Below are 22,226 nucleotides of genomic sequence, written 5' to 3' on the forward strand. Positions count from 1 at the left end.
ATAACCTTAATCAGGTTTAGAACATTCTCATCTGTCCCTAGTTTATTAGGAGCTTCTATCATGAATGGGTGTTGAATTCTGTCAGATGCTTATTTTTGCTTTCATTGAAATGATCACATAGTTTTCATTTATTCCATTAATATGATGAATTGCACTGATTAATTTTTGGATGTTAAACCAATCTTACATTTTATTCTTAGCTTGCTGAGATTTCTTTTTTTTTTTTCCATGAACAGGTGTTGGATTTTGTCAAATGTACTTTCTATACCTACTGAAGTAATAATGTGTTTTTTCTTCTGTACCATATCAATATGATGAGTTACATTGATTACATATATTTTTCTAAAGATTTTATTTATTTATTTGAAAGAGAGAGCATGAGCAGGAGGGGGGGTGGAATGAGAGCAAGAAGCGGGCTCCCCACTGAGCAAGGAGTCTGATGTGGGGCTCGATCCCAGGACCCTGAGATCATGACCTGAGTTAAAGGCAGATGCTTAACCGACTGAGCTACCCAGGTGTCCCGGATAAGATTTTTTTTTTTTTATACCAGAACATTTATTATTGTGTGACTTAGTGTTGAAATCCTTAAGATGAACTGGAGGCCCCAATGAAGTTTACTTATTGTTCTTTCATGGAATCCATGCTTGAATCTGCAGTATACAATTTTGGGGTGCCTCATTCAACCAGTCCCAGTGGTATTTCATCTTTTAGCCTTGGCTACTTATACTTTCTCTTCCACTTGACAGGACAGCCACAGTTGCCACAGGTCAAGGTAGCGGGCCTTAGAGCCACAGTGGCAGCATACCATGTGCATCTTACTGTGATGCTTTCTAAATGATGATGCCCCCTTTGTCATCTTGTTTCTATAGCTGAGACCAAAGAGGCTGGAAGAGTAGGCACTTCCACTATATCCTACACTGATAGATTCTTTTTTAAAAAAAATGTTGCACAAACCTTACATTCCTAGAAAAATGCTCACCTGGTCATATATTGTTACATATTGATCAATATAGGGCTATTCAAACTTTCTATTTCTTCTGTGATTAATTTTGGTAATTTTTGTCTTTCAAGGATTTTGTCTACTTCATCTAAGTGGTGTACAATTCCTTATTGGTCTAAAGTTGTGCACAGTGTTCCCTTTTTGTCTTTTTCAATTCCATAGGATCTGTAGCAATGCCTCTGCTTTCATTCCTACTATGGTAATTTGTGCCTTCTCTCTTTTGTTCTTGATCCATCTAGTTAGAAGTTTAAAATTTTAATTGATCCCTTCAAAAAACAAGCTTTTGGCTGCAATGATTTTTTTCTATCATTATGTATTTTCTACTTCACTAATTTCCGCACTTACCTTTATTATTTTCTTTCTACTTACTTTGGAATTAATTTGCTCTTCTTTTTCTAATTTCTTAAGATCAGAACTCAAATCATTCATTAGATTTTGCTCCTTTTCTAAGTTAGGCATTTTAAAACTATACATTTTCCTCTAAATATTACTCTAGCTGCATTCCCAAAATTTTGATATTGCTGTATTTTCATTTTCATTCTGTTCATTCTGTTCAAGTTGTTTTCTAATTTCTCTTGTGGTTTCTTCTTTGACCCATAGATTATTTAAAAGAATAGTGCTTTATTTCCAAATATTTGGTGTTTTTCTAAATATCACAATATCACTTATTTATAATTTAATTTCAGTGTTATCAGAGAACATCTTCTATATAATTGCAACGATTTCAAAATTCCTGAAACTTGTTCTAACATGGTCTATGTTGGTGAATGTACCATAGGCACTTGAAAAGAATGTGAATTTTGCAATTGTTTATTGTTTTATGGCCCAACATATTACGGCTGACAGACTCTAGGGTAGCTCCTATTATCCCTACCTCCTAATGTTCATGCCCTTTGTTTCATCCTCCTTTTAAATGTGGGAAGGACCTATGTATTCTAACCAATACATTATGACAAAAATGATAAAATGTATGTGGTTGTATTATGTAAGATTGTAACCCATCTATGCTTAGAGACCCCCTCCTTTGCTAGCTTTGAAAAAGCAAGCTGTTAGCTTGAGAGCTGCCATATGAAGGTCATGCAGTAAGGAACTTAGGGTGGCCTCTGGCTGACAACCAGCAAAACTGAAGCCCTCAGTCTGGCAGCTGCAAGGAACTGAATGCTATCAATAACCACATGAGTTTGAGAGTGGATTCTTCCCCCAAATAAGCCTCAGATGAGGCCATACCCCTAGCGAATAAATACCTTGACTGCAGTTCTGTGAGACCCTGAAGCAGACAACGTAGCTAAAGATACAAGGACTCTGACCCACAGAAACTGAGATAATAAGTGTTTGTTCTTTTAGCTAAGTTTATGGTAATCATAGTCATGGAGATATAGATTATTTATAGATAAATAATACATTTGTGGGCTATGCTGGTGAATGTACTACGTCCACTTGAAAAGAAATATATGTGCAGTTGTTAGAAATAGTGTTCCTTATGTTGAAGTTGTTCATAATATTGTTCAAATTTGTGTTTTTGTTGATTTTCTAATCTAGTTGTTCATCTGCTGAGAGAGGTGTTAATGTCTCCACTACGATTATGGAATTTTTTCTTTATCCTTTTAATTCTGTCCAGCTTTGCTTCATATATTTTCAAGTTCTGTCAATAAGTACATATTTATGATTGTTTTATAATTTATTTGTGATTTATGATTTAATGGCCTCCTGGTTACTCTTTTATTGTTAAGACATGTCTGCAAATACTTTCTGATGTTGAAATCTGTTTTATCAGATAAATCCACTTCAGTCTTTTTATGCTTACTGTCTGTGTGGCATATATCTTTGGGTCCATTTTATTTCACCTTAGCTGTGTCTTTATATTTTAAATATATCTTTTATAAACAATATGCAATTAGGTCTTGTTTTTCAATCCATTCTAACAACCTCTGCTTCATATTTATCTTCGTCCATTAATGTTTAATGCTATTTTTGATAAAATTGGATTTAGGTCTACTAATTTATTATTGGTTTTCTATTCTTCTCCTTCCCCCCCCCCTTTTTTTCCTTTTTCTTTTTCTCTTTCTTTCTTTTTTTTTTATTATTTAGATCATTTATCCTTCCTTTCCTGGGCTTTTATTTAATAATTTTATTTTTTCAGGAATTTCATTTAAAAATGTCTGTTGGTTTTTCATCTATAATTCTTTACATTATTTTTAGTGGCTTACATTTATATTACAAAATGTACTCTCAATTTTTTATTCCACTTACATTTAATAATGTATCACTCTACTAAACATATATTTAGTTTAGTAAACAGGTCCATAACTGTGTTGAGGAGCTGGAGCTAGTGTATTAAATTCAGAATATGCAGATTAGGATCTACTGAGTGAGGAGGAAGAAACCATCCACATGGGGTTGACAGATAGGTCCCTCGGCATCTGAGCTCCCACTTTGGGGAAGTGAAAACCCCAGGGTCATTTTGATTGAAGGTATTTTTACTACACCCACATAAAAGTAGTAAAGCACAAGATTTGTTACTTACAGATCCCAGAAATGGGAGGAAATGGGGAGGAGCAATGAGACAGAAGAAAGGCAGTCCTCTGTTATCAGGTCATGAGCCAGTAGGAGATAAAGAACAGGGTGGCAAGCACCTATTACTTATAAAGTGGTTGGGGTGGAGGTCACTAACTTTTTGGGGTCTTAACTCTAAGTGGTTATTTTAAAAAGGGTGCCCTGAGTTACAAGAGGTAACTTGTGGCAGAAATCCTGAGCTCAGGTCCTTATCTAAATGTCCAGACTCAGGGTGTGAGCGGGGTTGTCATAATGTAAAATGTTTAGGCAGCAACTAAAAATAGTTGTTCTGGGGCGCCTGGGTAGCGCAGCCGTTAAGCGTCTGCCTTCGGCTCAGGGCGTGATCCCAGCGTTCCGGGATCGAGTCCCACATCGGGCTCCTCCGCTGAGAGCCTGCTTCTTCCTCTCCCACTCCCCCTGCTTGTGTTCCCTCTCTCGCTGGCTGTCTGTCACATAAATAAATAAAATCTTTAAAAAAATAAAAATAAAAATAAAAATAGTTGTTCTTCTTGTGATGATAACCCACACCCATTCCTGTCCTTTATGCTATACTTGTTATCTATATTCCATCTACATAAAATAAAAATCCTGCAAGAAGTGTTATAAGTTGTGATTAAAACAGGCATATTTTTTAAGTTATAAAAACAACAAAAATCTTTTTCATATTCCCAGATATTAACCATTTCCTTATTCTTTTCTGAAGATCTGAGTTTCCATCTATTATCTATTCTTTTTTAGATGGAAGAACTTCCTTTACCTCTTCTAATGGTTCAGGTCTACCAATAATAAAATCTTACAGTTTTATCTGAAAATGTTATTATTTTGTCATCATCCTGAAGGATATTTTCACTGAATACAGAATTCTGGATTGACAGTTGTTATTCTACTGTTCCAATTTTTTCTGGCCTCCATAGTTTCTTGGGAGAAGTCAACCCTTAACTGAATTGTAGTTCCCACGTATGTAATATGTCATTTTCTTCTCTTTCTTATGTCAGGATTTTTCTTTATACTTGGCTTTCCACAGTTTGACTATGATGTGCCTCAGTAGTTCTTCTTAGTGTTATTCTGTTTGGGATTTTTGAATACTATATATTTGTATCTTTCATCAAATTTTTAAAAGTTGGCCACTATTTCTTTAAAAAAATGTTTTACCTCATATTTTCCCCTCTCCTCTATTTCTAGGACTTTGATTTCATGTATGTTAGACTGTCTGATATTATCTAAGAAGTCCCTGAGTCACTGTTCATTTTTAAAAATTTTTTTCAATCTTTGTCTCTCTCTCTCTCTTTTTAAGTAGGCTCCATACCTAGTGTGGAGCCCAAGGCAGGGCCTGAACTCCCCACCTTGAGACTGAGACCTGAGCTGAGATCAAGAGTTGGACCCTTAACCAACTGAGCCACCCAGGTGCCCCATTCCTCTCATTTGCTAATTAGGAAATAATTTCTACTGATCTAATTTTAAGTTCAGTTAAGTTTTCCTCTTCATCTGAATTCTGCTGTTAATTCTACCTGATTTTCAATTTCAAATATTGTAATTTTCAGTTCTAGAATTCTCATTTTTATGGTTTCTATCTCATTCTTGAGATTTCTAATCTTTAGTGGTACAATATCAAGTATAAACATGTTTTTGAGCATATTTTCTTTTTTCTACTGAGAATGTGTTCCATTTTCCTGATTCTTTATAGATCAAATAATTCTGGCTTATATCCTGGACATTGTAAGTACAAGTTGTAGAGACTCTGGATTCTGCAAACTTTCTCTGATGATTATTTGTTTTATTTTATCATCCAATTAATTATCTTATCTGGATGAGAACCACAACCATGTTTCTTAGGCAGCAACTCTTATCTCTATTCAGATCTTTTGTCTTTAGCTAAGTTGCTTTGAATCTGCTATCACATTTGTGATTCAGGGTCAGCAGATATCCATAGATACAGTTTGGGAATCTACTTTCTGTGTTTATTCCTTCCAGAATCCCCACCATTGTCATGTGGTAGATACCAAGGAATTTACTGGAAACACCAATTGGAAATATAATCATTCCAATTTGCACACTAATTTACCAATAATATTATTCAATTATTCATCTTGCCAACATTTAGAAAAAAAACCAGTGCAGTTTAAAATTATAACTCAACTTAATATACTTACCTAGCTCCCAAGATATCCTTTTTGGCAAGGCCTATTCCAGCTATGACTTTGACCCTCACAATTCGTGAATTTTCCTAAAATACAAAATTTTATATATTATTTTTATGTACTTTACAACATATCTAAGACACATACTTTTATATACATATCAAATAAAGTAATCAGGATTTTAAAATTACTTGGAGGACTCTTTTTCAAGAATTAATTTGATTAAAAGATATGTAAGAGAAAATAAAAACGATATTGTTATTTCTAGATAACTTGATTATCTACAAAGAAAAGTCAAAAAAACTATAGTTAAATTATTACATTAAGAACTTATCATTGCTTCCAGGAAAATCTACAGCCAAATTCTTAGTACTAATATTTTCATTGTTGCTATGTACACAAAAACACAAAAGAGCTTATAATCGTTTGTAATAACTATTTAGAATTGTAATTATTTTTTTAAAGTTTTAATTTAAATTCTAGTTAGTTAACATACAGTACAATATTAGTTTTAGGTGTACAATTTAGTGATTCAACTCTTACATGAAACAACCAGTGCTCACCACAAGTGCACTCCTTAATCCCCATCACCTATTTAACCCATCCCCCTGCCCGCCTCCCCTCTGGTAACCATCAGTTTGTTCTCTATAGTTAAGAGTCAGCTTCTTGGTTTGCCTTTCTCTCTCTTTTTTCCCCTATGCTCATTATTTTAAAAATTCCATTCAATAGATTATACATTAAATAAAACCATAGTATATTGATACTGTAACAAATCAAGTATTAAATTTCCTGGATATCATAATACTGTTTTAAGGTTTTATATAAAGATATCTTTTGAGATACATATTGAAATATTTAGGGATAAAGTGTGTGATAAAGTACAATTTAGTCTTAAATGTTTCAGCAAATAAAAAACTGAATGTGAATGTGAGTGTGTGTGTGTGTGTGTGTGTGTGTGTGTAAACAAAGGGAATAAGTAAAATGTTACCAATTTGTGGATCTAGCTGCGGTGTATACAGGTGTTCATTATACTACTATTTTAATTGCCCTGTAGATCTTAAATTGTTCAAAATTAAAAGGTAAGAAAATATTATAAAACAGAATGCATATTTTAAAAAATTCCCAATTAAGCAAAACTATCAAACACAGAGAAACAGAATTAATGAGAAATATAAAAAAACCTTTACGGACAAAATTATAAAAAGTTATTGAAGAACACAAAGAAGACTGAGATAAATGAAGAAATTCACTGTGTTCATGGATGGAAATATTCCATGTTATTGTCTGTTTTCTCCAAAATAACCTATGAATGCAACACAATTCCAACTCCCCCCACCCAGATTTTGCCATGGATTTTAACAAATAATTGTAAAATTCATAGGGAAGAGTAAAAATGAATACAGAAGTAATATCTTATACTCTATACAAAAACAAATTCCAGATACATTAAAGTCTTATAAGCAAAAAAGAAAACTGTAAAAATTTCATAGGGAATTTTAGAATACTTTCATGACAGTGGGGTAGGAAAGGATTTTAAAGCATACAAACTCTAATGGGAAAATTAAAATTATATGCCTTTTGCCATTGAAATTATATACCTTTTGTATGAGAAGAGACGCCATGAACAAAATGAGAAGTCAAGGGGACAGACAAGGAGGAAGTATCTAAAATGTGTGCCATTGACAAATTATGATTATCCAGAATATATTTAAAAAACTCCTAAAAACCAATAAGTAAAATACAAACAACCTAGTAGGAGAAATCACAGAGAATAGACAATAAACACGTGAAATATTTTCAATCTCAGTAATTAGGGAAAACTCTAATATGCTGTTGGCAGGAAGTATAAATTGAAGAATCATTTTAAAGAAAATCTACTAAAGTTCTAAATCAATAACCCAGAAATTCCACTTTTAGGTCTATCCCCTAGATACACTCTCACTCTGATACTCAAGGACATAAGCATAGCAGTATACACGGCAGCATTTGTAAGATCAACAAATACGAAATAGATGTTGCCCAATAGATAGCAACCTAATGGATTCTATGATACAGTCATTCCACCAGCAAGTGGTTAGTCATATTCCCTTGTGAGCAGAGGCCTGAAAAGGCGAAAGTACACATATCGTGGAATATTTATTTCAATCTTCTCCTACTGCTAAATGCTTACAATCACCCTCATTCCTGGAGGTTTCACTGAATAAGTATGATCATGGAAATGTTCAATTAGCTCCAAATCTCAGATGACGAATTCAGATAATACAAAAATGCTTACTAGAGATGCTACATAAAACATAAGTTTCCTGTAGCCCCAAATAAAACTAAATACATAGCTGATTTTGCAAGAAAGAAGGGAAAATCCTCAGGTATCAGAATAAAGACAGAATTAAAAATTAGAGAGGAAAAGATGTGAACTGAAATTTCAGTTTTCTACAGGAACTTATTCCCCAAAATCTGAAGACATTTGCAGTCACCCTTTCTTCCTGGAAAAATCCCACTGAATAAATGGGCCCATTGAAGTGTTCTATTGGCCTGACCAGCCAAATTCTTGTCTCCCAGTTGACTGGGAAATGGCTGTACTTTTTTAGATAGGTATGGATCTCCAACACTGAATTCTTAAAATTAGAAGTCTTTTCTGTGATGACTTAATAAATAAATACAAACTTTTTCAAGTGGTAAAGTGTAATCAGAAGTGCCATCAGCAAATAATGTTATTTGATAATCCCAACTTTTGTAAACACAGACAAGTGTTTATAATTTATATGTAAACTTAATTGAGGAAAGAGATTACCACACCCCTCTTAAAAAGTTAATCCATATTGGTGGAACCTCTACTGAAACCATCCCCCAGAAGTCTCCTGGAGAAAAATGTAACAACTATTAATTTTAAAAATTCCAGGGAATGATAAATTACTCACAGTCACAAACTCATTTAACTTTTAAACCCTCTTGCATTTCCTACCACAAATATCAGAACTAGTTAGTTTGGGTGTTGCGGTTAACTGATGTGAAACTATATTGATTTAAGATTCTATTGTAAAATTAAATAAGAAGTGCCCTTTATTTTCATATTTGCATTCACTTAAGGGCATTTTATAAATTAATGCTAGAAAATTGCCAAAGCGGGTCTTTGCAATCACAACCATAAGCAGAAATCATAATATCTCACAGCATTTTTGAAACTGAAGAACATAAATGCTGCAACAAGAGACTAAACTCTTCAATAACTTTGGAAACATGATAATCAAAGTACTGCTAATAGAGACGTGGAGAGTGCTCAAATGAGGAAAAAATAAATGAAAATTAAACATCTTCTCCTTATTCAAAATGGGGACATTATCCCCAAATAGATCCCAGCTCTCCTTTAAAGCTTGAGACTTCCCCTTCCACTGCTAAGAAAGCTTTCTTGATTTATGAAAGTGAAATGGAAGAGTTGCAAATCCTAGGCAAAGATAAGCGGTTTTTCTCAATCACAGTGCGGGAACAAAATGGTAATGCGTTATCTATGCAGGGGCTACAGGAATTAAAAGCGGTTTTCCAGGCCTGAGATTTCTCCACAATTCACAAAACCAGCTACTAACTACTCCCTAATCTTCTGTCAACCCCCCCAATCCAGGAATAGGAAATGCAGAGCTCTAGATCTTTCCATCTCTCACACGTCTTGGAAGAATTTTTGTTCCTCTCTTCATTCTTCTCCCACCCCTCTGTTGCCTCCCTCCCATACCTAACTCCCCCCTCACACCTCCAGTCAGTCTACTTAAAAAAGATATTTACTTATCTCTGAGATTTTACACAAGTTGGGCTCCCTCTGCCTGGGATAGTCGTCTCCATCCCCTACCCCTTCATTGTCAAAATCCTGTATCATCTGAGCAGCCATTTAACATGTACTATTAATATCATCTAATGACAGAAAATAATTACCATGTTAACTAGAAAAATGAGGATGCAGAGTGATATCTATTCTATGATAACTCTGTAAAAATGTATGCTGATAAGTGGGTAAAGATTAGAAGGTAATACGCAACAGCGATAGTAACTATTTTTAAAAATGAAACAGGGGCACCTAGGTGGCACAGCGGTTAAGCATCTGCCTTCGGCTCAGGGCGTGATCCCGGCGTTATGGGATCGAGCCCCACATCAGGCTCTTCCGCTATGAGCCTGCTTCTTCCTCTCCCACTCCCCCTGCTTGTGTTCCCTCTCTCGCTGGCTGTCTCTATCTCTGTCAAATAAATAAATAAAATCTTTAAAAAATAAATGAAATAAAATAATGAGATGATAGGGGCTCCTGGCAGGCTCTGGCGGTTGAGCACCCAACTCTCAGTTTCAGCTCAGGTCATGATCTCAGGGTCCTGAGATCAAGCAGCCTGTCAGGCTCAGCACTTAGCAGGGAGTCTGCTTGAGATTCTCTCTCCCTCTCCCTCTGCCCCTCTCCCTGCTCTCTCAAATAAATAAATAAATCTTTAAAAAAATAAAATGAGATGATAAAGGTTTTTGCTTTACTTCTTAAACTTTTCATAAATTTTAAATTGTAGGGCGCCTGGGTGGCTCAGCTGGTTAAGTGTCTGCTTTCAGCTCAGGTCATGATCCCAGGGTCCTGGGATCAAGTTCTGCAATGGGCTCCCTGCTCAGCGAGGAGTATGCCTCTCCCCTCTTCCTCTGCTGTTCACTCTCTCTCTCTCTCACTCTTTGTCAGATAAATAAAATCTTTTTTAAAAGTTTTTAAATTGTAGTTTTCTTTTTAAAAGCTTGTCCTTCCTTCAAAGTCCAAATGCTATCTTGTCTAAAAGCCTTCATAGTTGAAACGAATTTTCCCCTTTTGCTGTTAAAGGCCCATTTTTACAGCACTTATCACAGATATAACGATGTGTCTTTCTCCACTATTAAAACTGTGAGATTTTGAAGTTCAAGAAATTTATCTTTTCATTATCTTTGTATTCTCTGTGGAACCCAGCAGAATACTTGGCACACAGCAGGGGCTGACAAACTCTTGATTAACCACAGAGCTCTCTGAAGCAGCCGAAAGTAAGAATAAGGCACTTTATGGAAAGCAAGGAAAAGTTTGCACAAGTGGTGAGCCCAGAACACTGGCTGCCAGATCTATACCCACCAAACAGAAGACTAGAAGACCTCTCTCCGAGGAAACGGAGCAATGCACGGGGGGAGCAGAACCAAATACTATAAATATTATTGTGTGAGAGTCCCACTGGGAAATGGTAAGTTCAGAGAACCCTATCTCGAAACACTCATGGGACCTGCCCACTATATGGAGGATGTATGTCAGCAAATGAGGGAATCAATTAGCAAGGAGGAAGACAAGAGATTAAAGAAACAGTGGCTCCAACGCAGAACAGAGATCAAGGCAATTCTCGCCAGGATGGCAAATGGAAGCCTCCTGGTGATGGCTACTCAGCAGGTGTAGAACGGAAGCCGGTCAGATGGTGCGCGGAGCAAGAGGCGGTCTCCAACAAGAACGAAGAAAGGGGAATGCATAGCATCCGTTATATATATAACATCTACACTGAGTGGTTTTAAAGCGCCGTCAGACAGTTTGCAAATTTGTGACAAGTACATAGAAAACTAAAGTGAACAAAAAAACGCGCAATAAAGTTATAAACATGGCATAAAGGGTTCTGATGTGAATAATACTGTATTCACATAATGCAACAATATAAATACTGCATATTTATTTTAAAAAGTAGTAGAGTGGAAAGGATGTATTTTTTGTCTTTCTTCTTCTTCTTCTTGTTTTTGCAACATATGTTATATAATAATTACAGTGACCATATTTTCAAAACTAAAAATTCAAACCTACGGACTGCCAGCAGTTTTGTTCCTCTGGAGTGTAAATTTACTGGAAACATTTTATAAAAATGTAAATGCTAGATCACTCTTACTAGGAAATACATGAAATGAGGACTGTCCCAGTAAAGGTGGAATATACGACTGCTATAGATTTGCTTACACAGGGGCACCTGGGTGGCACAGCGGTTAAACGTCTGCCTTCGGCTCAGGGCGTGATCCCGGCATTATGGGATCGAGCCCCACATCAGGCTCCTCCGCTAGGAGCCTGCTTCTTGTTCTCCCACTCCCCCTGCTTGTGTTCCCTCTCTCGCTGGCTGTCTCCTCTGTCGAATAAATAAATAAAATCTTTTAAAAATAAATAAATAAAGTAGACATTACTATTTAAAAAAAGAAAAAAAGATTTGCTTACACGGTCAAAGCTCCTTCACAGTGTTTGGCAGTAATAACCATGATAAACTAGAACACTCAGAATCCTTACACTTAGGAGAGAGCTGTGGTTCTCAAAGTGGATTCCCTGGACCAGTGGTATGAACACCACATGGGAATTTACCAGAAACACACATTTTCAGGCCCCATAGCTACTGAATGAGACACTCTGTGGTGGGGCCAGTAGACGGTGTTTTAACAAACTTTCCGGGTGATTCCAATGAACGCTAAAGTTCAGACCCACAGGTAAAGAACATGAAGGTAAGAAAGGGAAGTGCTATAGTTAATGCAGTTGTGTGACTATTCCCCTTCTAGAAAACCATAACTTTATTCAGTCAGAACTATAAAATTTCCAAAAAGGAACAGCTCATCATCACTTCACATTTTAACACTACTCTTAAATGTGATAGCACCACATACGCTTCTTTATACATGAAATGCCTCTGGAAAGGTACACATCAAGCTGGTAACCTATATTTGTGGAAAAAATATTTTCATAAGATCTGTAGACTAATGTTCACAGTTTATTCATAAGTAGCCAAAAGCTGGAAACAACAGAAGTGTCTGTCAAAAGGAGAATGGGTAAACATACAATGGAATACTACTCAGCAATAAAAAGAATGAGCTGCTTATACAAACCACCACATGGGCGACTGGAAACATTACATTAGACAAAAGGAGCCAGATACGAAAGAATACATACCGTATGATTCCATTTATATGAAGTTCTAGGACAGGCCAAACTAAGCATGGTGATAAAAGGTTGCCACCGGAGAGTGAAGTGGTAAGTTGACAGGAAGAAGGCCCAAGGGGACATTCTGGAGTGATGGAAATATTCGTCGTTTTTTTTTTTTAAAGATTTTATTTATTTGAGAGAGAGAGTGAGCACGAGCAGGGGGAGGGGCAGAGGGAAAGGGAGAAGCGGACTCCCCACTGAGCAGGCAGCCCAATGAAGGACTTGATCCCAGGACCCTGGGATCATGACCTGAGCCGAAGGCAGACGCTTAACCGACTGAGGCACCCCGGCGCCCCCAGAGTGATGCAAATAGTCTACATCTTAATTGAGTTGGATGCTACGCGTGTTGTTGAAAAGCACTGCACATCAGAGTGTACATTTAAAAATCTGCATTTCACTGTTTAAAAATTTTACTCCATTCCCCCTCAAAAAAGAAAAGCAAAATAAAGACATTATCAGACAAAAAACCCGAGTAAGTTTATTTCCAGCAAATACTAAAAAAAACTTCTACAGGATGTTCTTCAGGCAGAAAAAGGTGATCCTAGCTGAAAAGCCAGAGATGTGACAAGAAACGAATAACAAGTAGAGAAGAAGTTAAACATCTGAGGAACAAATACTAACTACAAAAAAAAATGTTAGCGATGATGATGTGTGTGCGTGTGCACGTGCCCACACCCCTGTTTGGTGAGTTTCCCTCGCCCGCCTGCCGGGCTCTGCTCTTCCCTCCTCTCCACACTCATCTCCTGACACCACCGTTCTAGTCTTCTTCACGTTCTTCTCCATCTTCTCCTCTGCACGTGCCGTTCGTTCTGTTTACCTGGACGGCTTTTTTGCCCCACTCGTCACCTGGCTAACTCCTATTCGTCCTTAGAATCAGATTAAAGGTGACTTCCTCAGCCTTTCCTCATACTCACTCGCTCCCCTCCTTCATACCATACAACATGAAGTCATCTTGCCTGTTAAATGCTTTTATCTCACCTTCCTTTCCCTTCACATTTATAAGATGTGTGACTAGGTATTTACTGTCCTTCTCTTCCCGTAGGCGGCAAATTCAGTGAGGTCTGTCATTCGTCATTATCACCTCGTGGCCTGATCCAAATGCCTTACACATAGTAACGGTTCAACAAATATGCAAGCAAATACAGAATTCAAGTACTTGAGAGGTCCACCTAAAAGCTGTTAACAAAATAGACAGAAAATGTGGAAGAACCTAAGAATGGTTACAAGTTAATTCTGCACCTGTTACATTTTTCACCTTCCTGAGAAAGATTCTCTGCTGTTAAATTCTTCTATTTGGGCAACTAGTTGCAGTAGGACAGTGGAGGGACCAAGTCTTTGGTATTAAAGAAATCTGAGATTCAAGCCCAGATCTGCAATCTAACGGGACCAAGTCTTTGAGCAAATCACAATCTCACATTCCTTATCTGTAAAACGGAGATAACACTATCTACGTCTGCAAAACTCTTTCAATGATCACAGCTACAGCGTGAGAACATGTGACCTGGTGCTTGGAATATAGCAGGCATTCAACTAAAGGCAGCTCGGAATATATTTAGGCTGACGCTTTAACTTAGAGGAAGGTATTTTCATGAAAGCATCTCTATGCACCGACATGACTGTTTACATGCATTGCCACAGCACATCTCATAGGGGGGGAAGCCAAACGTTTGGGTCAGGCCATGGGGTTATGATGTTGCACTACGGACGTATTCATTCCTCAAGACTTCAGAAAACTTACCACAACCTTTTTTCATTTGTTTGTGCTGTGTCTTTCTCCCTGCATTTCTTCTCCTACCTTCTCCATTCATTTATCCTCTTAAAACTCTGATAGGATTAGCAAGGGAGCCAGCCTAAGAAGGGAGAGGTCAGTAACACTGATGGCCACAGAATTCAGTGGACAGTGGGTTCAGCAATTCAAGTCAGCCACCTTACATTCTCTCGGTACTACACGATCTTCTGAATACCAGACGCAGCTAGGGAATGGGAGAGTCAGCCGATGTAAATACCCTGCTCTGACAGGTGACAAATACCTATGCCAGGTCACCGAGAGGGACAAAGCCAGAATTCCATCCTAGTCAGATTCGATTCTCTATCCCCCTGTCTACCCTAAATGATTTATTCACGGGTGCCTTCCAGCTCCAATACCCTACTCCTGCATGACAGATGAACTGCTAATAGGTAACTGTAGGAAAACAGACACACAGTGCCTCTAATCTCTTCCTGGTGCAGAGGACTCACGGTCAGGCCCAGCTTAGGCAGGGCTTGGGGGCTGGACGGAGTCTCGTGGGGGTGCGTGGTCAGCACGCTCACCAGCCTGGGGCACTATGGGAGAAGGGCAGTACCGCACAGAGCTGCCTCAGTCGATGCCCACTGGCGCCGGCGCGGGGCAAACGCGGCCCTGTGCCACAGCAGTACTCCTAGCGGCAGACAGAGGCAGTGCCTGCCTGCTTGGGAAACCAGGGACACCAACAACCTAACTACAGAGACCGGGCAAACAAGTAAAGACAATGAGAATAAGAAAAGTCAGAACTTTTACTGGTAGGGAAGGTACTTATGGCTAGAGAGAGCCCTGAGGCATTAGATTTGAATTTGAGAAACGGATATGAATTAATGACTTTTAAATACACGTATACAGATTGATATAGAAGTAGGTATACATTTATGTGTGTACACACACACACACACACACATTTCTTAAGTGTTTGCTGAGCTGGTTGAAGAGCAATGACATTCAATAGTAATGAGCACACTAAGCACCCAGATCTTGGCTTCTAAAAGGCATTTTCTCCTAAATGGCACCAGTGTTTCTAGAATGAATGGCTGGTTCCAGACAGTGGTGGGCCAGGCAAAATACAAGGGGAGTCTGGAACATCTTCTGCTAGAAAGTCACGAAGGGTTCAAAGAAGGATGGGGCTTGTCATATGAACTAGGAACGCCCCTGAAACGGCTTTCCACTGACCAAACTGATCATTTGAGCAACAAAATATTGAATGATAGGAAATAATCACAACCCATTGAATAAGGTGGAATTTTACACATCCATGCTGACATAAATAAATAAATAAAGGACAAAGGGAAAGCTCTTCTTACACAGAATGCCAGTTAATAAAGATGGAAATAAAAAAATAGTGGTGTTTGATTCAGGTGGAAGTCATCAATGAATGCTAAACGTGCTGGATGGAAATCTGATGAAGGAAGGGTAGGCTACTTGGCATAATCTCTAAAGATGTCCCCACAAAATACTGATCGGTTATGAAGGGGGAAATAGTGACATTACAAAAAAGAAACCTGGCAGACACCAAAAGGATCAAGTGAGCGAGGTTATCATTGACAGTGATGGGACAAAGCAATATGCACCCCCTCGGAGGCACGGAGAAGAATGCAGCATCATCTCTGTGATTCCTCCCCAAAAATATGACTTTGACGTGGCCCTGAGGAAGGAGGAAACAGACCCATGCTGGGAATATCCTACAAGTTGTAAGGCCTGTACTCAATAACTGTCAAGGAACTGATATAGATTAGAATAGACCGCAAAGCCATGACAAGTACACGCAACCCATGCTCCTATGTGGGCTCTTGGACCAGAAAGGAAACAGAAATTATTAGAACACCTGGCGAAGATTGATGGGCTCTGCAGTTCGGATGGTAGGTTCATACCAATGCCGATTTTATGGCTTAGAGGATTGGACAACTGTTATATAGAAAAGTGTTCTTGTTGGGGCAACTGGGTGGCTCAGTCGGTTAAGTGTCTGCCTCTGGCTCAGGTCATGATCCCAGGGTTCTAGGATTGAGCCCTGCATCAGGCTCCCTGCTCATTGAGGAGCCTGCTTCTCCCTCTGCCCCTCCCCCTGCTCATGCTCTCTCTCTCTCTCTCTCTCTCTCACTCTTTCTCAAATAAATAAATAAAATCTAAAAAAAAAAAAAAAGGAAAGTGTTCTTGTTTTAGAAAAATACACACTAAAGTATTTAGAGGTGACAGGGCATTGTGTCTGCAGCTTGCCCTCAAATGGTTTAGAAAAAGACTAATGAGGGGCACCTGGGTGGCTCAGGAGGTTAAGCTCCTGACACTTGACTTCTGCTCAGGTCCTGAAATCAGGATCATGAGATTGAGCCCAGCGTCAGGCTCAGCGCTCAGCACAGAGTGCCTTTGAGATTCTCTCTCTCCCTCTGCCTCTGCCCCTCCCTTTGCTCATGTGCATGCTTGCATGTGCTCACTCGCGCTCTCTCTCTCTCTCTCTGAAATAAATAAATCTTAAAAAAAAAAAAAAGGCTAATGAAAAGGATCCTCCAAAATCCTCCAAAAAGGATTATGGAGGAGTTGTAGTGAAATATCAACAGCAGGAGAACTTACATGAGGACGATCTGGAGTTCTCTGCACTGTACTTCCAACTTTTCTGTTGGTTTAAAATAACTAAAAAGTGAACAGCTATGAAATAAATTCTATTTATCCACTTCTTTGGTCCCATGGAAACCCATGAAAAATAGAATGATGCTGGAATTAAGGAGCTGCAAAAAAGGAGCAATGGCAAAGTCAACACATCAAAGTGTGGGATAGATACTAACGAAGCTGGGGCTTAACCTGTGCTTCTCCTCCCCTGCGCAGTGAATAAAGGTTTGGGAATTGTGTTCCAGGCTCGGTATGATGCCAGCTCTGCTTCTGCTTGGCATCAGGGGTCTAGAAATGTCAGCAAAGGCACTTCTTAGCTACCCCGCTGCTTACGCACTGCTGTCACTGTCCCCGCCAAAGGCATTCATTCTTCTGCATGTGCAAACTGTACTTCCAAACTGGCAGTGGACACGCTCAACTCTTTCCCTTTCCTTCCTTCTCTACCTTGTTTCAGTTGTAGGAAACGGACATCACTCTAGATGTTTTAAGAAGAAAGAAGTTAATCTAGGGAATTGGGGGCTTACAAAATCGTTGGGAGAGCTGGAGGGGCAGGCTGCAGCCTGGGGCCTCCCGAGGCCCTGGAAACAGCTCGAACTGGCCCACCCAGGAAGCTGCCACTTCTGTCCCCATCAGGAAGGCAGGGAATCCTGGGACACCCCCAGATCAGCTGGCTTAACAAACATATCCCATCTAGTCATCAGGAAGCGGCCACCGCCACTGGTTCTGCAACTTCCTATCAATCCTCACAAAACAAGTTACCAGATATTGAAACACTTTTGCAGGAAAAGTCAATGTCTACATGACTGTGCTTGTCAGGAGAACTAGCCAAAGAAACAAGAACTTACGCTCCACTTCATTTCTACTTTCCAAAACTCAAGTAAGTGTGCCATACTGGGAAACCTATTTCAAAATCCCATTTCCAGAATGCTAAGTGCCAGAAAATATGAGAAACACAGTGTTTGGCTTTCCAACCTCTGCCTAACAGGGAAGTCCACTGAAAAGAGGCTGGAAGGGATGCTGAACTCCAGTGTCCATGGCTACCACACGTCTCCTCACCAAAGGTTGGTGAGAATTATCCTCTATTATTAATCCCAAGCGACTGTCAGAGCAACTCTGGTATAATTTATATTCACTACTTCCTTAGTTTGTTATGCTATAATGACAAAAGTCTGCACACGAAGCCAAGACCGTCTCTTACTAAAAGACATTTATATGTGCAATAAGAGCTAAGGCTCACTGAAAAGTGATAGGAATTATGATCTCAACTTTGGCTTACTTCAATGAGCCACTAATATGCTCATACGGTGTGACTCAGTGGTTAAAATATTGGTTAAATTATAATTCTCTGAGTATCTTGTATCCCATGTCTGTTCATTTTTCTTCTTGTTTCGGTTTCAAATTTAAAATAAGAATCATCACTTTTTGCTGTAATAGAAAAGCTACCTTATTTTTAAGGAACAGCAGAGGGCTGCCTCTTCCCAACTCCTCTGTGAGTTCTAAAAAATAACAATGTTTTCTTCTTTAAAAAAAAAAAAAAGTGAGGGGGAGTCTTCTTCTAAGTCCTCTTTTACTTTGTGATGGACCAGAAAATACATGACAAATCAGAGTGATGAGATGGTAACCTCTACCAGAAAACTAGCGATTTTCATCTTTCCCACCAGACTGTGAGTTCCTCACAAAACAGGCAGGGACTGTTTTTTCTCTCTGTATCCCTGCGGCCAGCACACTGCATGACACAGAACAGACAGTTAAATAATGTCTGTTGAATGAATAACCCAGAGGAAGAAGTGGAAGACAACAGTCCATCATCATGTCTCTTATCTTCCGATCTCACTCTCTTCCTCAATGTGGACAAAGCAGACAGAGGGAGCTGCAAGGAACTTTGAGTCATGGGACTGACAACTGGACCCCCATTATGCAAACAGCGCGGGCCCCACGCCATGAAACTTCCTAGAAGTACAAATCCCTCAGGATGCAAGTTCAGGAACACCTCATTTCAAAGGGTGGAGTTTCTGGCCTTTAGCCCCAGTTGCTTACTGACCACTCACTAACTGCCATAATTCGTTTTATTTCAGCTGCGCAGGTGATGTGAGAAGCAGATAACGGAAAACACAGGACCTGTACCAAAGAGAGAAGAGTGAACGATGCCTCTGGCAATATTCAATGATCAACTGGCTTTGCTGGAAGGGAATGACATGAGAAATCTGGAATCAGGATCTACCTCTGAGTAATAACGACAAAAAGGGAAGAAAGTCCAAGGCCAGCCTGATTGGGTTGGATGTCAGCTTGAGGTTATCTGCACTGAACAGTTTATGGTGGCAAAACAGGGAGACCTGACCGATAAGAAGAAAGCTATCACAGGTTCAACACCCCATTTTTTCCCTCTGATCCCTTCTGCTAAACAATAATGGACGTTAGCAGGAATATCATCTTTGGCCATAACATACTGACTGTTGTTTCTGAGGGTCTACCAAGCTGCCACCATTTTCCCACCACCAATTTGCTTCTTTTTGGTAGCAATAACTAAGAAATTGAATTCTAATCTATCACATGATTAGTCTCAAAACACTAAGATAACTTGCCTACATAAACAAGTTGCCCACTGTTTATACACAAAGAACTGTCAAGATAAATGTAAAAAACATTTTGTAAAAGACATTTGAAGATACCAAGTTACTAAGAGAAGGAACTATTCCAACACTGTCAGAAGATAAATTAAATTTACGGTGATGTATTACAGTTTATTGGGTCCAATCTTGATAACAGGTACATGTGACAGATTGGCCAGTCAACAAGAACGCTTAAATTTGATTTTTTCCCCCAAACTGAACTTGTCACTTTTAGACTAGATAGCTTTTCATCTCCCACCCATTCCCATTTTTGAGACAATCATCAAGAATTTAGGGAAGCCACATCTCATTTAAAACGGAACAACTCTTTCCAAATGGCCTCATTTTTACCAAGCGTCAGGCATAACCAGCCTAAGTTATTTCGCTGAGAAGACACAGCTTTCCTTCTCAAATCATGAAAATTTTCAAAGTGAACAGCTGTGGGAAGTTCTTTAAAGTATTTATACTTTTTTGACTTTATTTTTTAAGTATCACTGAAGACCAGTGAAACATAGCACGAACTTGCCACACTTGACACTTGTTGCTAAACAGGAGGACGATCTATCTGCCTGCTTCCCCATCGCCGGTCTCCAGTTAAGGGGTTAAACGCGATTTCAGATTAAAAAAAAAAAAATCAAAACAGCTAATGACAATTCTCTTGGAAGTCTTCACGTCAAAGTCCATGAAGTTAAGTCCAGCGGGCCTGTGCCAGCGCCGGCTCGTCAACAGCCGGGATGCTGAACTCCGGGGCAATCCGCCCCACCCCCCGGAGCTCACGCACCGTCGGCGGGGGGTGGCAGGAAGAGGCCGGCGGGGCGAAGCGCTGCCCCCCACCCCCCGCGCACTCACGCCTTTCGCTGCCTAATGCCCCTCCTCGGCACTTCCTGAAGGAAACTGACAAGGAAGGCGGCGGCTCCGGGAGGAGAGGGGTGTGGAGTCCACACGCTGGCGAAGAAAATGCCGCTCGCTAAAGCAAGCACCCCCCCACACACCCACACCCACACACCCGCGCGCGCCGGGCCGCCCCAGGTCCCCGCGGCGCCTTGCGCGCGCCCGGAGCTCGCGCGGCGGTCGTGGGGGCTAACAGCCGACCCTTTGGCAGCCGCCGCCTCCTCCGTCCGGCAGATGAGCAGCGAGAAGGGAAGCCCGCCCCGCAGCCCCTCGGCCCCCGCACCTCGTCCTCCGGGAGCCCGAACACCTCCACCGCGCAAGTTGCCATTTCCGAACGGTTCCAGTAAACCGGACGCGCTCGCCCCCGCCCAGGAGTGGGAACAGTAGTGAGGAGGAGGAGGAGGAGGAGGTGGTGGAGGAGGAGAAGAGGGAGGAGGCCGGAGGAGGTGGAGGAAGAGGAGGCGGCGCTCCCCCAGCGGTCGCAGCGCCTCCCCTGGCTAGTGGGCGCCAGTGGCGCTAGGGAGTGCGGCGGGAAAGGGCCCGCGGCGCGCGTGCTGGGACGCAGGGGTGGGGGCGCGCGCGGCGGGGAGAGCGTGCGTGGGGGGCTCGTGTAGGAGGCAGGCGCGTGGCGAGGCTCAGGGCGTGGGGAGTGCGCGTGGCGGGGGCGCGCGTGGCGGGGGCGCGCCGTCCGCTCCCGCGCGGGGAAGTTGGTGCAGCCCCAGGCGTCACGTCGAGCAAGCCCTGGAGGCCGGGGACTGTCAGCCCTTCCCCTGGGAAACAAAGCTGCGGTTTTCCCCAGCAACAAGTCTCACTCAGATCCGCTCCAGAGCTCGGCGTCTTATTAGACGCCTGGGACCGGGAGCGCTTAATCCCAGCTTCACCACAAGCCCTTTCTTGTTGGTTAAGGCTGCCGATTCCAATAGAAGCTGAACCTTGCGACCTCGTGGGGGAAAGCCCAGCCTGAGTGAGGCAGCAAATGGGGAGGCCTGAAGGGATCTCATCATTCTTGGACTCAGGATCTGAAATTCTCTCCGTGTGATTTTTAAACACTGTGCCAATTCATAAGCGATTTCCTGTCGTATGGTCTATCTTTAAAGCCTACCCATAATGTCCAGCCTCCAGGCTTAACCCTGTAAACCTGCTTAGCTGAGCCTTGACCTGCAGCACCACAAAATGTAGCGAAGAAAAGGGGAAAAAATGTAACGAACTAGGACCTCCTGTGCTGTGGAATAATCATGCTTATTTTATAGTCATGTCTGATGGATTTTATAGTTCCCTAATCACAGGAAGACTTTGGTGTTGAATAACTGATCTAACAAGGGTAACATTATGAAAGATACTTTGTTATTTCTAACGCATACAAAAAAATCTTGTTTGAAAGTTCTCCTTTAATCCTTTCTCACTTTTTTTTTTAAGATTTTATTTATTCATTTGACAGAGATAGAGACAGACAGCGAGAGAGGGAACACAAGCAGGGGGAGTGGGAGAGGAAGAAGCAGGCTTATAGCGGAGGAGCCCGATGTGGGGCTCGATGTGGGGCTCGATGTGGGGCTCGATGTGGGGCTCGATGTGGGGCTCGATCCCATAACGCTGGGATCACGCCCTGAGCCGAAGGCAGACGCTTAACCGCTGTGCCACCCAGGCGCCCCTAATCCTTTCTCACTCTTAATATCTGCTCGCTGCC

The 22,226-nt window shown here is 40.6% G+C and overlaps 1 protein-coding gene across 3 annotated transcripts in view; it reads right to left on the reverse strand.

The window, feature by feature from the left end:
* NEDD4 (NEDD4 E3 ubiquitin protein ligase) overlaps nucleotides 1-21,015 on the reverse strand; it is a 116,823-nt gene extending 95,808 nt beyond the window's left edge. Inside the window, exons 1-2 of one of the 3 annotated variants that reach the window (XM_026518541.3) lie at nucleotides 20,826-21,015; nucleotides 5,704-5,777 (exon numbers count right to left, since the gene is read on the reverse strand). In XM_026518541.3, coding sequence (XP_026374326.1) covers nucleotides 5,704-5,777; nucleotides 20,826-20,870 — 119 coding nt within the window. In that variant the 5' untranslated portion in view covers nucleotides 20,871-21,015. Of the gene's footprint in view, nucleotides 1-5,703; nucleotides 5,780-20,825 lie in introns of those variants that run through there. The other 2 variants (XM_057306142.1, XM_048219528.2) reach the window with 2 other exon arrangements.
* Between the last annotated feature and the right edge of the window lie 1,211 nt (nucleotides 21,016-22,226).

Source organism: Ursus arctos, unplaced genomic scaffold (assembly GCF_023065955.2).
Source record: "Ursus arctos isolate Adak ecotype North America unplaced genomic scaffold, UrsArc2.0 scaffold_36, whole genome shotgun sequence".
Classification (NCBI taxonomy): Eukaryota; Metazoa; Chordata; class Mammalia; order Carnivora; family Ursidae; genus Ursus; species Ursus arctos.